The 15,767-nt window shown below is 53.1% G+C and overlaps 1 protein-coding gene across 1 annotated transcript; it reads left to right on the top strand.

Moving 5' to 3' along the window:
• The first annotated feature begins 2,114 nt into the window (after positions 1 to 2,114).
• RASGRP4 (RAS guanyl releasing protein 4) lies at positions 2,115 to 15,688 on the top strand. Its single transcript, XM_047712115.1, has 17 exons — positions 2,115 to 2,236; positions 5,102 to 5,286; positions 5,714 to 5,819; positions 5,948 to 6,010; positions 6,624 to 6,755; positions 6,862 to 7,015; positions 8,236 to 8,409; positions 9,697 to 9,813; positions 10,636 to 10,911; positions 11,952 to 12,032; positions 12,130 to 12,234; positions 12,364 to 12,482; positions 12,589 to 12,733; positions 13,533 to 13,569; positions 13,674 to 13,808; positions 13,928 to 14,034; positions 14,529 to 15,688. Exons 1-17 carry the CDS (start codon positions 2,214 to 2,216, stop codon positions 14,583 to 14,585), a joined length of 2,016 nt encoding a protein of 671 aa, XP_047568071.1. The 5' UTR covers positions 2,115 to 2,213; the 3' UTR covers positions 14,586 to 15,688.
• The last annotated feature ends 79 nt before the right edge of the window (positions 15,689 to 15,767 follow it).

The following is a 15,767-nucleotide window of genomic DNA, read 5'->3' as shown; positions in this document are numbered from 1 at the left end:
ATCTCATCTGATACTTGTCCCATGGTGTCCTCATTAAAAGAAATCTTTATTCTGATATTATCAAGTGCTAATGCCTTATGAAGTTTTGTGGTTTGCTTCAGAAGCCTTTTCCTTTGTGGTTGGCGGTGTTCTTGGGGGTGTCAGCCAACCCTCCAGGCCTTGAGAGGGGTGCTTGTACCAACCTCCCTTCCTGACGCTTCTCTGGGTCCCCAGGGTTAGGGGGCGGGATATGGACACACCACAAGCTCTGCTCAGTCCGCATGTTACATCACCTGGTGCGATGCAGGGGCTGGGGAGATGGACTGAGAGATGGATAGACAGCAGGTTATGGCCCGCCCCACTAGACTTGGTGAGTGGGGGGAGGGGGAGGGGACGGGTAGAAAGGCAGGGAGAGGAAGAGAGATTGGACCTGAGACTATACAGTATGTCATGTCACGGAAAAGTTAAATGGCATGAGCTCTGGGCTTGTCTAAATGTTCTGGCATGGAAAAAATAATCCATGGTGACTTCTTTTAGTGAAAAGAAGAAAGGAGTAAAAATATCCGTCTAGGAGAGCTCTGGTTGAACTAACTAGCACCCGAGGTTTGGCAGAAGCATATTAATTACTATGACCCATTTATTCCACTCCTGGGTATCTACCTACAGCACTGCGCACTTGAACATTCAGCAAAGACCAGGTGCTAGAAGGTTCACGGCAGCCTTGTTCACAACAGCCCCACGCTGGAAGCAATGCAGGTGTCCATGACAGGAAAATTGCTCAATAAAGTGTGGAAAAGTCACACAACGCAGGAACCAAAAGGAATAACCATAACCAAGTATAACATGCAAGAATCACAAAAACATGATTATCAAGGGGAAGAAGTCAGACACAATAAACTATTCCATTTAGAAACAACTCAAACCCCCGGCAAAACTACCCTGCTAGAAATCAGGCTAGTGGCAGCTTTCCAGAGGCAGGGCTGGGACAGGGCTTGTGCAGGGGACTCTGGGCAGGATGGAAAGTTTCTGTTTCTTGATTTTGTCACTGTCAAGGAGATATGCTCAGTTTATCACAACTCATGCACCTAAACCCTTAGGATTTGTGCTTTTCCTGTACACCAGTTTACAAATGACAAGCATGACACATTTAAGCAAAAGAAAAAAAACACACATACTCAAAAGAAAAGTCTACGTTTCTATGAGCACGTATTTGTGTACCTAAACAAATGTACAGCCAATGGAACAGATGAAACCCAGCAATATGTGATACTGGTCTCCCCTGCCTAAGGGGGAAGGGGCCCCCAGAGGGCTTACCTCCATCTATAATGTTTTTCATAATAAGATAACAGTCTTTAAGATTGTGTGATGATGAAATGGGCTGATATTTTAAAAGCCCTTAGAACATTGTGTGGCATACAGCAGGCACTACTTAAGGGCTTATTACAACAAAAGTAATAAAGTGAAAATGTTTTCTGGGATACAAATGGTACTCTTAAAAAGAAACCAAGATTAAAAGAAACATAAGAAGATGGGGCGCCTGGGTGGCTCAGTGGGTTTAGCCGCTGCCTTCGGCTCAGGTCATGATCCCAGGTCCTGGGTTCAAACCCCACATCGGGCTTTCTGCTCAGCAGGGAGCCTGCTTCCTCCTCTCTCTCTGCCTGCCTCTCTGCCTACTTGTGATTTCTCTCTGTCAAATAAATAAATAAAATCTTAAAAAAAAAAAAAAAGAAACATAAGAAGAAATATACAAGGTATTATGTCTCGTGACTTTCCATTCAAACTTTTGTGTCTTACATACACCGATATATCCTTACAGAAATGCAGAATTTCTGAGCATATATTTTTACATAAATGTGTCATAATAGCCAAACTTAAAAAAAAAAAAAAAAACTGCTCTCCTTGAAGTACAGCAGTGACAGAACAGAGAATCACGGGTCTAGAGACCGAAAGATGGGGGAGATAGAGAGAGAGCCCGCTGGGTGACTGGGGGTGGGGGCGGCAGCACCGGAAACCTCAGCCTGAAGGGATCCCCATGTGGGGGAGGGGGGACCTTTGGTCTCTCCCCAGCCTCTTCCTTCCCCCTGGCCTGGGGCTGGGTGGGGAGGGGCAGTTCCTCTTTTCTTCCCAAGCACTGAGGAGGCCCCAGCTCCCAAGGGGCTAAGAAGCTGGAGCACTGGGGAGGGGGAACTGAGCCAGACTCTGGCTGGCAAGACCCCCTCCCCCCACCAGGAAACATGAACAGGAAAGACAGCAAGAGGTGAGAGGACCCTTCCCAAGGAGACCGGGAGCACCCTAAGGCCTTGGGTCTCTGGCTGCACAGGAAGGCTGGGGAGTACTAAGGCAGCTGGCAGGGGCTCAGGCTCTAGGGACAGGAGCTGGAGCAGGGGCAGGGGACACAGGTGAAAAGTACTTCAGGGAGTCCAGGGCTGCTAGGGCTGGGGCTGTGTGTCTGAGCATCTGAGGCTGGTCCTTGCTGTCTCTGGAGTTTCAGCTGCTCTGTATCCCCTTCTGCCCCGCCCCCACTCCTCCTTGCTCCCTGGATTAGGTGTCTCTGTCCTCCTGGGGCTCTTCCTGGCGTCCCTTGCTGCCCCCTGCTCCTAAACTGGAAACTCCGGGCTCCTGCCGGGCCCTGCCCCAGGGGAGGGGAGGATGACGCAGGGCAAGGTGGCTCTCCTGCTTCTTAAACCCCTCCTGGCTGCTCTAGGCACTATGGAGAGCAGACTGTCCACTGGTAAGGGCCTCGCAGCTTCTGGAATGGGCTTCCCATGACCTGGACAAACTTGCTTTCCTGTCCTCCCAGGGGCGATGGTGGCTGGGTCCCTAGCCTGAGTAACTCCTCCAGCCTCCTCTGGCATGTCTCTGATGGGCAGAGGGGTCCCCTCCCCATAACATCCAGCAGTTTAGTGGCGGAGACCTGGCTGCCTCATTTTCTGGCTGTGTGACCTTAGGTAAGTCACTTAATTGTTCCATGCCCCAGTTTCTTCCTCTGTTAATAGAATAACACCCCCCACCCCACCCCCCAGGAGGGCCTGGGAAGTCCTCAGTGAGACAGTCTGGAACAGTGGTTCCCAAGCTTGAGCATGCATCAGAACCACCTGGAAGGCTTGTAAAACCCAGACTGTCAGTGGCACCTAGCTAGCTCAGTCGGTGAAGCAGATGGCTCTTGATCTCAGGGTGGTGAGTTCAAGCCCCACGATAGGGACAGAGATTACTTAAAAATAAAAAGTCTTTAAAACACACACATACACTGGGCCCACCTCTAAAGTTTCTGAATCTGTAGTTCTCTGGTGGGAACTGAGAATTTGTATTTCTTTTCTTTTTTTTTTTTTTTTAAGATTTTGTTTATTTATTTGACAGAGAGAGAGAGAGAGATCACAAGTAGGCAGAGCAGCAGGCAGGGAGAGAGAGGGAAGCAGGCTTCCTGCTAAGCAGAGAGCCTGATGCGGGGCTCAATCCCAGGACCCTGAGATCATGACCTGAGCTGAAGGCAGAGACTTAACCCGCTGAGCCACCCAGGTGCCCTGAGAACTTATATTTCTATCGGGTTTCCAGGTGTTGCTGGTGGTACCAGTTGGACTATGCTTTGAGAACCACTGATCTAGACAAATGCACAAGCCTCCGCCCAGCACATATTCAATGCTCAGTAAATGCCAGCTCAAGAACACTCAGGACTGATTCTCTGAACCCTTAGGATGCGCCAGGGATATGGCAGTGCCCTTGTGATGAGGGTCGCCTCACTTCTGCTTTCACTCTGTACCCCAGGCCTGGCTTCTAGTTTGCCCCATCACATTCTCTGTATCTCAAGTTCGACTTCCCCATCTCTGGCCACTTAACAGCTTCAGCAAACTAAGTCCCTTATTTTTTTTTTTAAGATATTATTATTTGTTTGTTTGTCTGTTTGAGACAGAGAGAGAGAGCACCTGCACGAGTGGAGGAAGGGGCAGAGGGAGAAGGAAAAGTGGACTCCCCACTGAGCAGGCTTCAGGTGTGGCTCCATGCGGGCCTTGATCCCAGGACCCTGAGATCATGACCTGAGCCCAGAGCAGACACAACCGACTGAGCCACCCAGGTGCCCCAAACTAAATCCCTTATTTAGCACTTTTGAAAAGCAAAGCATTGGATGTTCATAATAAATTCCTGGGGAAAGTCTAAGGATGACAGAAACTGAAGCTCAGCGACATTAAGTGACTAGCACAAAGTCACACAGCCAACATAAATTCCTCTATTCCCACTCTGTCTAACTCTTGTGGAAGCCAAGCTCATTCAGCCTGGATTCTGCTCCCTCCTTCCTCTACCATCCCTGTCTCTCCATTACCCTCTTTCCCCAACTGGAACACAAGCCTCAGGGAGGCACAGGGCAGAGCAAGGGTTATTTTTAAACTTTCCTTGAAGCTGCCTCACCCCAGGGACCCTGCCCAGCTCTGAAGAGCCCTGGTGAGGCCACTTTGCATCCATATCTTCTCTCCAAACCTAGGGACCCAGGCTGGCGGCTAAGACTCAGGTCCTGCCAAAGTACTGGCTTAGGGGAGGGGTCTATCGCCTTAGGAGGCAGTCCAGCTTGGGGAGGAGGGACGGACGGACTCTCAGGGGTCTGCTGCTTTCATGAAGCCTGGGGGAAGGAGGGACCACCACTGGAGAGCAAAGGGGAATTCTGAGGATCTCCCTGAAGGCAGAACCTGGCAAGGACAGGAAGGAATGATTGGGGGAGTGGGGGTAGGAGGGGTGGGATGCTGGTGTCCCATGATTCCCTGGGAGGTCAAGAGTCATTCCAGGATTCTGCCAACAGGAAATGTCTCCATAAGGCCTTGGAATTATATAGTCAAGGGGAATTTGGGGTCAATGCCTGGAGGAAGGAGTTCTTACAACTCTCTGGAAGGTCCTTACTAATCCTGGGGGTCTACTTTTCCATGATTTCCTTGGGGTTCAGGGTGATCTTGAGAGTCTTTTCCCCTGATTCCTTGAAGGGGGCAGGAGTAATCCTTTGAGTTTGCTGGCAGGAGAAGGCTCCCGTGATCTGGAACACTCCAGGGGTTTTCTCCCATGATGTCTTGGGGTTTTGGGGTCAAGAAGAATTCTGGGGGTCTGCCCAAAGGACATGATTCCCCGGGGGCTGTGCCCACAGGAAGTCCCACCAGGAATGCCCAGGAAAGACAGGGGGGCGGGGCCGGCCCCGACAGGCCCGGCGCCACAAGACGTGCCCCAGCCCACGGGAAATCAGCAAGGTCATGGCTTCCATGGCTCTGGGCATGCTGAATGAGGGCGGCTGCAGCGAAGACGAGATGCTGGAGAAATGCATTCAGTCCTTCGGTGAGTATCCCCTTCCCTGGCCAACCGCCCCAGTCCTAAGGTGGCAAAGCGGCCACCTCTTTCTAGGCCTCAGTTTTGGGTGCGGGGGTAGGTATAAAGTGGTAGCAAGGGTGTGTGGAATGAATCTCAACCACAACATTCAGGACAAGAGAAACACACACGTTTCTTTTTCCTGAGATGCGGAGGGGGAGGAGGTCTGATGCTATTTCCATCTACACCGTGACTTGCCAGGTGCTATGCTGGTCTCTGCCCAGTACAGACAAGCAAACCGAGACACCCTCAGGAGGGCAAGCTGCCTGCCCTAATTCATGCAGGGAGAAAGAGGGAGAGCTGGAGTTCAAACAAGACAATTCCAGGGGCTCTGGAGACGGTGCAGTCTCTTGGCCAGGACCCATTCCGACACAGAGTCCCCTTCTCCCGCCCCTAGACTCAACAGGCAGCCTGCGCCGTGGGGACCACATTCTCAACATGGTACTGGCCATGCACAGCTGGGTGCTGCCTTCTACCCACCTCGCTGCCCGACTGCTGACCTTATATCCTCCCAAGGCCATGAGCAGGGCATGGAGGGTAGAGGGCAGAGACCCGAGAGTCGGGGGAGATGGGGACAGGGTAAACAGGCAGGTTTGGGATGCTGGATATCAGAGCCTTGACCAGAACTCAAGTACCAGGAGGCCACAGGGAACACACAGGAACAGAGGCGGCTCCAGATCTGTCACCTGCTCAGGTAGGGCTGGGCCCAGACCTCGACTCCCATGACTCAAGACCCCTGTCTTGTTCCCTACTCCCAAAAACACCTCCCAGAGATTCCCCAGACTGATTCCTCACAGACCTACTAGCCCTGCTCCCCCAAATACCACTTCTGAGATAGGCCTTGTTTGGTTCCCAGGACCCTCCCTGTTCTGCTCCTTAGAGCCCTTACCTCTTAGAGACCCATGACCAGATCCTAGAGACCCTCTCATAACTGATGTCCAGAGACCTCCAGCTCTGATCCCCCAACCTCCCATATGCCCTGGCCTAACTTTTAAGACCACTCTCACCTTGTTCCCCAAACATCTCACCCCTCAGAAGCCCCAGTTTAGTTCTGGAGACCCACCTCCCACTATCCTCCTTCCTAGCAATCCCACCTCCAAAAGGTCCCCCCAGTTTCTCTCCCATTGAGTCCCCAGCCTGCAGTTAGAGGCCCCCAGCCCTAGAGACAGCCCCATCTGGTGCCTCTCCAAACCCTAACCTTCCAGAAACCCCTAATCCAATACCTAGAGACTCCTCAGCCCAAGAGACCCCTTTCAGAGAACTTCCCCATGCCCAGCCTCATCTCACCACCTCTAAACCACCCTCAGATACTGGCTGACCCAACACCCTGAGACTGTACACCAGGAGCCTCAGTTAGAAGAGGTGATAGGTCGCTTCTGGGCCACTGTGGAGCAGGAGGGCAACTCTGCCCAGAGGAGCCTGGGAGACTCCTCCAACCTGTGAGTCAGTCACTCTCCACCCCCATTCTGTCATCTCCCTCCTCAACCCCCCATCCACCACCCTGTACAATACCCTGCCCGATACCCTGCCCCTCTTTGCTCCCAGCCTGAGTCCTGGTGGCCCTGGCCCCCCGCACCCCATGAGCAGCCCAGGCCTAGGCAAAAAGCGCAAAGTGTCCTTGCTTTTCGACCACCTGGAGACGGGGGAGCTGGCTCAGCACCTCACTTACCTGGAGTTCCGGTCCTTCCAGGCAATCACGGTGAGGAGCCTCTTCCCCCACCTGGGGGTGACAGGGAGTGGGGTGGAGCCCAGGGCGACTCAGAGGACCCCTACATGGGCATTAGGCAGAGATCTCAAACTCTCAAACATGGGGGCTAGGAGGTTCGGAAAAATAAGCTGGCTGAGGACAGAACTCCTGGGTTCAAATCCTCAGCCCTTCCTCATCTGTGTAACTTTGATTTAGTTTCTCAACCTTTCTGGGACTCAGACTTCTCATTTATAAAATGGAGATCATAAGACTTCATTAGATGGTTGGGAGAATTAAATTAATATGTCCATTTAAAAATGCTTGTCAGGGAGTGCTGTGTGGCTCAGTCATCTGACTGACTCTTGATCTCAAGTCTTGATATCAGGGTCATGAGTTCAAGCCCCACATTGAGTGTGAAGCCTACTTAAAAAAAAAAAAAATGCCTGTCACAGTGCCTGGCACACAGTAAGTGCTCAAAATATTTTATTAATTATTCATTTATTCAAGAAGCATTTAAGTTCACTGTGCCTTAGTTCCATTATCTATAAAAGGGGGAATTTAACACTTCCTGCCTCATAGGATCAGTCTTTTGTCCAGAGTGAATGCTACCTGGTAGAACAATCTATAATTGCCATGTTTTGCCATATTTTACCCACCCAAATGACAATTTCGTATGCTTCAACCTATATATAAGTATTAGCTATTGCCATCACTACTTCAAGGGAAGGCGGTGATCGGGTTCCTTAACATGGAAATTTCCTGATCGATCACACACTGCACACAGAGTGCGGGACGCATAGGTATGGAACGCTGACCCCTTGAGCAGGACAAATAGAAATTGCTTTCATGCCCTCTTTGCCATCCTTCCCTTTGCTCACTGAATACCAGTCAGGTATACAGTTATGAGCAACAGACTGGGTTCACACCTGTGTGACCCTGGGCAAATTATCCCTCTCTGTGACTCAACGGACCTCATCTCTAAAACGCGAATAATACAGTAGGGTATTCACTCGGTAGAGTTGACGTGAGGATTAAATTAGTTGATAAGACAGAGGGCTCAGAATGGTGTTGACTTTATTTAAACATTTCTCGTCAGCGGGAAGGGGCACGGTGATGTCAAGGACATGTGACAGCCAGACTAGGACCCCAGAGGTCCTAACTGCTAGGGGGATGGGCGTGTGAGGGCAAGGCCGAGGCACCACTGCCCACCCTGACGCCCACCTCACCCCCAGCCCCAGGACCTGCGGGGCTACGTTTTGCAGGGCTCCGTGCAGGGCTGCCCGTCCCTGGAGGGATCCGTAGGGCTCAGCAACAGCGTGTCCCGCTGGGTGCAGGTCATGGTGCTGAGCCGTCCTGGGCCCGGACAACGTGCGCAGGTGCTGGACAAGTTCATCCAGGTGGCACAGGTGAGGCCCGCCCGGAGGGGCTGAGGGGCTGAAAGAGCGGCCCGGCGCAGATAACTGACCCACCCGCCTCGCAGTCCAACTGCCAGGCCTCGCCGCTGCTGACCAGCCCAGGAGTGAAGTTATCCACACCCTGGCCCCGGCCCCCTTTGCATCACGCCCACCCCGACTCCGCCCCTGATGTCCCTGTCTGGAGGTTCTAACCCGGGACTGTGACTGCACTTCTTCCTTGACCTTGATATCACCACGTCACACCTGCCCTGGCCCCACTTGGTCCTTGACGTAGCTGTTGACGATGTCCTCTCTTGGCCCGTCCCCCAAGCCTTATACCCGAATGTTCTGTCCACAGGGCAGCGAAAGCGTCTCTGGCAGGCCCCCACGTTTGTGTCACCTCCCACCTCTGTCTCTAGGTCCCAGCTGTCCCTTCGCGACACTGCATGCCTCCCTCTGCATCACGTCAGGTCTCTCTATGGCCCAGCCTCATTGTGTCACAACCTCTCTCTTCCCCTTCCCTAAATAGACACCTTTGCTCCTTTCTGGAGAAAAGGGAAGCCTCCTGCCACCACCGTGGCCACACCCCTCGCGTACTTCCTCTCAGGCCACGCCCTTCCTCTCGCCTGTGCCATCTCCTTGCCTTGCCTGTGCGGGTCCCCCGGACCTGGAGATTCCAGCGTCCGCCAGGGGTGTCCTCGGTCACGCGGTCTTCCATTCCTCTGGCTCCACCCCATCCCCTCAGCGACCTCTGACCTGCAAACTTGGAAAAGGGAAGGATGGGGCAGTTGGCCCTGATGCTCAGCTGACCCCACACTTGTCCCTCTTGCCCCCCTGACGCTTCCATTTCACTCTGGCCCCATTCACCTCTGCCGGGCTCCTAACTCCAGCCCAGAACCCAGGCCATCTCCCTTCAGCTGTCTGACTCTCAGAGCTGTCTGACCCCCAAGCGCCTGTCACCTGACATATGTCTGAATCCCCCACACCTGTCTCATCCTCAAACCTGTCTAACTCCTCACACTTGCCTGACTCCCGCCCCCAGTTTTTTCTGACCCCATGTCAGTCTGTCACCCGCCTGACCCCCCACGCAATGCCTGTACACCTGCATGCAGCCCATTCCTTCCTGACACTCCCACCTCCAGCCACTCCACTTCCTGCCACCTCCCACCTGATGCTCACAGTGGCCCATACCCACACATGCCTGACACCCCAATTCAACTGGGATGCCGTCATGGGAACCCCCATTTTGCCTCTCCCCCATGTGATACCCACCATCTCTGCATCACCCTCCCTTCCTAGAGGCTCCACCAGCTGCAGAATTTCAACACACTGATGGCCGTCACGGGGGGCCTGTGTCACAGTGCCATCTCCAGACTCAAGGACTCCCATGCCCACCTGAGCCCTGACAGCACCAAGGTGAACCCCCACTATTCTCCCCAAAGTTCCAGCGGTCAATTATCCTGAAGCCCCACACTTTTCCCCCATCCCCTCCATCCCTACCCAGGGGCCCTGGAGCTACCTGGAGATCTTGCCCTCCAAATGGGACAGAACCCCAGACTGTCCTCCTCTGCCTTTCTTCCTCCCTCTTCAAGCATGCACACCTCATGCTGACCCCTCTCCACTGTTTCCAGTCCTGAGCAGGACTGGAGAGAGACAGATGAGAGAGATGGTAGCAGAGAACTTGGGAGTCCCAGGAGGGGACTGAAATGATGCCCCTAAGGACACTGAATTTAGGCCACCCATGGGAGGAGCACAGGTTAGGCGTGTCCCGGGAAGTGTATGGGGAGAGTCTAGTGTAGGGGTCAGGATCTGGCAGGAAATTAGCCTGGAGATGCCCAGGGGAAGATCCTGTTGAGATCTTTAAGCTGATCTAAGGACTCTGGGCTTTATCCAGAGGGCAATGGGGAGCTAGGAAAGGTTCAGTAATGATGACTCATTTCAGTTTTGGGGAAAGTAATGATAACAGATTTCAGTTTGGGGGAAAAAAATCACTCTAGCCTGGGGAATGGGGGATATGGAGCTTTTCTGAGATGGGAACCCAAACGGAAGAGCAGTTGAGGGGGAGGGGATGCTGAGGCCAATGTGGAACATGGAGGTAGATGTCCAAATTACCCCTGGGCCCCTGGGAGTGCAGAACCCAAATGGGAGGCTGCCAGGACACTCCCCTCCCGGGGGCGAAGGGAGCAGAAATGGCCTCCCTCACAACACCCGCCCCCCACAATATGCCCTCCCACACAGGCCCTGCTGGAGCTGTCTGAGCTTCTTGCTGCCCACAACAACTACGCCCGCTACCGCCGGGCCTGGGCTGACTGCACGGGCTTCCGGCTGCCCGTCCTGGGCGTACACCTCAAAGACCTGGTGTCCCTGCATGAGGCACAGCCCGACAGGTTGCCTGACGGCCGAGTACACCTACCCAAACTCAACAACCTCTATCTGCGGCTGCAGGAGCTGGCTGCCCTCCAGAGGCAGCACCCCCCGTGCAGCGCCAGTGAGGACCTGCTGCACCTGCTCACGGTGAGCCGCCCGGCCCCGCCCAGGCTGGGGTCCCAGAGACCGCACCTGTAGGCTCTGCAGACAGGGTCCTGGGTGCAGGAGGGTCCGCGTCCTTGTCATGCCCATTCTACAGATTGGGAAACTGAGGTCCACAAGGTGAAGTCACTGATCTGCTGTCCCACAGCAGTAAGACCCGGATTTGAACCCAAGCAGGTCAGCCTCAGAACCTGTGTGTTACCATATATTAACCACCACACTACATCTTCAGATTGGGAGTGTGTGGTTCTGGATGCATTCTATTTATATAATTTTATATATGTATTCTCTGCCCATGAATCTAGAAATTGAGAGAGACTGGGATTCTGAAGGCCATGGAGTCTAAGACTGATTTTCCAACCCCAAGACAGGACCAGCTATGTAATTCGTAGTACCCCGTGCAAAATGAAATATGGGGCTCCTTACTCAAAATTCTTCAGAATTTCAGGATGGTGACAGCAGGGGATTAAGTGAAGTGGGGCCCTTCCGAATGTGGAGCCTGCTTGTGAAGTTGGTCTTGCCCTAAGATGACTGGTGCCCAAAGCTCTGTGTTCTGCTGATTCTAGAAGGCCATCGAGCCCAAATATTTATCGAGCACCTGCTGTGAGCCAGACACTGCTTAGCACATCAGGGAAAAAAAAACTGCTGTTCTTGTGGGGCTGACTTCCCAGTAGGAGAGACAGCCAATAAAACAAAGTAAACGAGTAAATCATATGGTCTTTCAGAGGATAAGTGCTAATAGTGAAAACTAAAGTAGAAACCAGCAAGGAAAGTCATAGGGGTTTACAAGTTTAAACAGGACCCAAAATAAGCCTCAGTGAGAAGATGGCATTTCTAGACCTAGGAAAAGGGGGTGTGGAGATGGACCGGGGCCTCGGTGGGAGAGGGGAGCCTAGGAGTCCCCAGAAAAGAGGGGCTTTGGGAAGAGGATACAAATGGGGATCCAGGCAAGGCACAGGCCAGGCCGTAGGTAGGAGGATGGAGACAAGGATCGGTAACGCCCTTCCCCCCCTCCCACCCCACAGCTTTCCCTGGATCTCTTCTACACAGAGGATGAGATCTATGAGCTTTCTTACGCCCGGGAACCCCGCTGTCCCAAGAGTCTGGTAAGAACTCCCCCCTGCCCCTGCCCCCTGCCCCCTGCCCCCTGCCCACCAGCCCAAGCCCACACTGACTAACTGCTCCCCTCTGTCCCGGCCCCAGCCACCCTCCCCCTTCAAAGCGCCCCTCGTGGTGGAGTGGGCCCCTGGCGTGACACCTAAGCCCGACAGGGCCACCCTGGGTCGGCACGTAGAGCAGCTGGTGGAGGTAAGGAGGGGACTGTGGCCTGGCCACTGGGGGCCAGGAAGGAAGGCATCTGTACAGTCCTGACCCAGAAGAGATCCAAGACCAGGAGGATCATGGTTTGGCCTTACTCTTTTCCATACTCCTCTGAAGTCTGTGTTCAAGAATTACGACCCTGAAGGCCGAGGAACCATCTCTCAGGAGGACTTTGAGCGACTTTCAGGCAACTTCCCCTTTGCCTGCCACGGGCTTCACCCACCCCCCCGCCAGGGGTAAGTACTCCTGACTTCTAGGTCCCCCAAAGATGAGGACACTGGGGCTGCCGGGACTCCTGGGAGAAAGGGGCCAATCACGCTGAGGTACAATCTCTGCCCCTAGGAATGGCTCCTACAGCCGAGAGGAGCTGACTGGCTACCTGCTCCGGGCTAGCGCCATCTGCGCCAAGCTGGGCCTGGCCTTCCTGCACACCTTCCAGGAGGTCACCTTCCGCAAGCCCACCTTCTGTGACAGCTGCAATGGCTTTGTGAGTACCCTGCCCCCTCTATCGGCCTTGCAGCCCATCTTGCCCAGAGAGTCCCAGGTCCTGACTCCTCACAGCCCAGGTTTCGAAAGCCAGCCCTGCCCTAGAGGGCTCCCAGGCCCTAAGCCCCAGATGGTCACCAAATTCCGGAAAATTCCCCAGTCTCAAATAATCCCCACATCTCATATAAACCCTAAACACTGAATATGCCCAGAGTCTAGATAAAACCGAAATCCCAGATGATCTCCATCTTGGATCGCTGCCAAACTACGAATATCCCAAACCCTAGATAATTCCACAGACCTGGGTGGACCATCTCCAAGCAGAATCCCTTTCCAAGTCTTTAGACTCCAGAGAATTCAAACCTTGAATAATTTTCAAATTCAAGGCATGCTCAAACTCTGGATAACAGACTGATCTCTCAATCTCCAAACCAAGACTAATTCACAAACCTTGGATTATTTCCCAAACCCACGTTTTCATTCACTTCCTATTCACGGAATATCTCCTGCGTGCCAGATTGTTCTAGACTTGAGGGCTATGTAGGGGGGCACACAACAGAAGACACAACAGACACCATCCCTGCCCATAAAACTCATGGTTCATTAATTCCAGATTTTATCTAATATCCCAGGTGGCTCCCCAAACTTACAATAACCCCAAATTCCTTTAGTCCCCACTTAAGCCTCCAACCTTGAGAATTTCCCATACGGTCTCCACACTCCCAGAGACCAACCCCAGCCCCATCCACTGCCCTCTTTCCCCCACAGCCTATGTCACCAATTCTGCTTTCTCTTCCCAGCTCTGGGGCGTCACCAAGCAAGGCTACCGCTGTCGGGGTGAGTGAGGCCTCAGTGGTGGGAAGGAAGGCCAGCACCTACAGGCCAGATGAAGGGGGTGCCCAGGCTGGGCCTCTGCCTGCTAACTGCTGACCTTCCCCCAGACTGTGGGCTGTGTTGCCACAAACACTGCAGGGACCGCGTGAAGGTGGAGTGTAAGAAGAGGCCAGTGGCCAAGGGCGATGTGAGCCCCCCTGCAGCCCCCATCCCACCCACACCAGTTCCCCATGCCAGCTGCGGTAAGACCCAGGGTGTGGCTGCCCTGGGAAGGGAGCATAATGGATGGGGCTGTAAGTCCAAGGTCATGAGAACTTTCCCATCATACCCACATCCCTCTCATCTATCACCCTACAAACAGGCTCAGAAGACAGTCTCTCCTACACACTATCCCTGACACCTGAGACAGGGTGCCACCTTTGCCATGCGTGGACGCAGACAGAGCCCCCGCACCTGGAAGCAGAGACGGTAAGGAGGAACTGCCCCGCACAGTCACCTGGATACAGGGGAGAGCCATTTGCTTGGGGGGGGGAATCCAAGCTGATTTGGGGAAGCATAGGAAAGTAAAAAGATGCAAGAGTCCTGAATTGTATGAGCAGGAGGGTACAGATCGTGGTTCATTTCTAATGTTGATTGAAAAATAAAATTTTCAGTATGTTGGAGTAGCAGGTAGCCAGTAGTAGAACAGAAAAAGGATTTTAAGGAGAAAAACAGAAAAAGAAGAAAAAGGCAAGGAAGAAGCCAAACACACCAGGAATTGTAACTGGTGTCAGTCGAGGAAATCTTACTCTGTGAAGGTAGAGACCTTCGGATTGAGTTAAAAAACCAGAACATCCGGAGAAGTTTTCATTCATCTCCTAAACAAAGTCGGGGAGAAGCTCTGCCTGTCCCTGGCAGTGCCCGGACTCCTAGATGCCACCCGCCCCCCACCGCCCTGTGACCCAGTGTCTTCCTCCTTCCAGGTACCCCTCCCAACGACCGCCTCGCCACCTTCCCAGTCCTCCAAGCTGAATTCCTAGCCCCCGCTTGGGTCTGCTGTGTCTCACCTTTCTCCAGAGTCAGTCCCAGGTCCTGTTATTCGGCCTCTGGCAGGACCCCCCAAGGCACCGCCGCTTTCCCAGCCACACCACCTTCGGTAAAGAGTTCATCATCTCTTCCTCGGGAAAGTGATTTTCTTCCTTTGCCTCAGAGTGGCCACAACCTATACTCCCGTTTCCCCGCACTTCGTATCTGTATGGTCTCACATTGGATATGTGTAGACTTAGTATTACCCCACCACCTCCTTACATCTCCATTTTACAGATGAGGAAGCTGAGGCCCAGGGAGGTTAAGCTGCTTTCCAAAGTGGCAGAGCCCCTAAGTATTGGAGGCAGGACTCAAGTCCTCAGAGAAGAAAGCTCCTCACCAGTATGCTACACTGTCAGCACGGGTCAGGCCGGGCACTTATATTCCTAACTCTGGGGTTCCAGAGATAGGAGAGAAGGCTAGAGTAGAGGTGGAACAGGGAGCCTGTGAACACCTGAGTCCCTCCTCTGCTCAGAGCCCTTCCATGTCTCCCTCTCACTCAGAGAAAAAGCCAGAGCCCTCGCTGTGGCCCACCTCCCACAATCTGTTCCATCACCTCTCAGACCTCACCTACCACCACTCACCCCCTTACTCATCCTGCTTCAGCTATACTGGCCTCTGTGGTCCCTGAACATGCTGAAAATACTCCTACCTCAGGGCCTTTGCACTGGCAGTTCTCTCTGCCTAGAATGCTCTTCCAGAGGCCCACAAGGCTTCCTCTTTGGGACTTAGGTCTAATGTCGCCTTCTGAGAGAGGCCCTTCCGACCATACTCAAAGTTGCAATCCACCCCGCAGTCCTGCTCTTGCCTTTTCTCCAAAGTCCTTAACCATCTGACAAACTATCCTTCTTATCTATTTATCTTGTTGAATGTCTGCTCCTCTTCACCAGAAATTGTCAACTCCAGAAGAGCAGGGGTTTTATAATCTGTATTTTTTCACTTATGTATCCCTAGTGTTGAGAACAGGGCATGGCACATGGCAGGTACCTGAGAAGTCTTTGTTCAATGCCTACATGTCTCCTTCCCCGCGCCCACAGGAAGGGAAAGACATGTTGCTAAAGAGCAGAGGACTGTGAGGGTCAGAGCAATAGGGGCCTGTTGAGACCCAGGGGACAAACACATCCCTACCCCTCCCC

This window comes from Lutra lutra, chromosome 17 (genome assembly GCF_902655055.1).
Source record: "Lutra lutra chromosome 17, mLutLut1.2, whole genome shotgun sequence".
NCBI classification, from domain to species: Eukaryota; Metazoa; Chordata; class Mammalia; order Carnivora; family Mustelidae; genus Lutra; species Lutra lutra.
The sequence above is the reverse complement of the archived record's forward strand: the minus strand, read 5'-3'. Positions and strand labels throughout refer to the sequence as shown.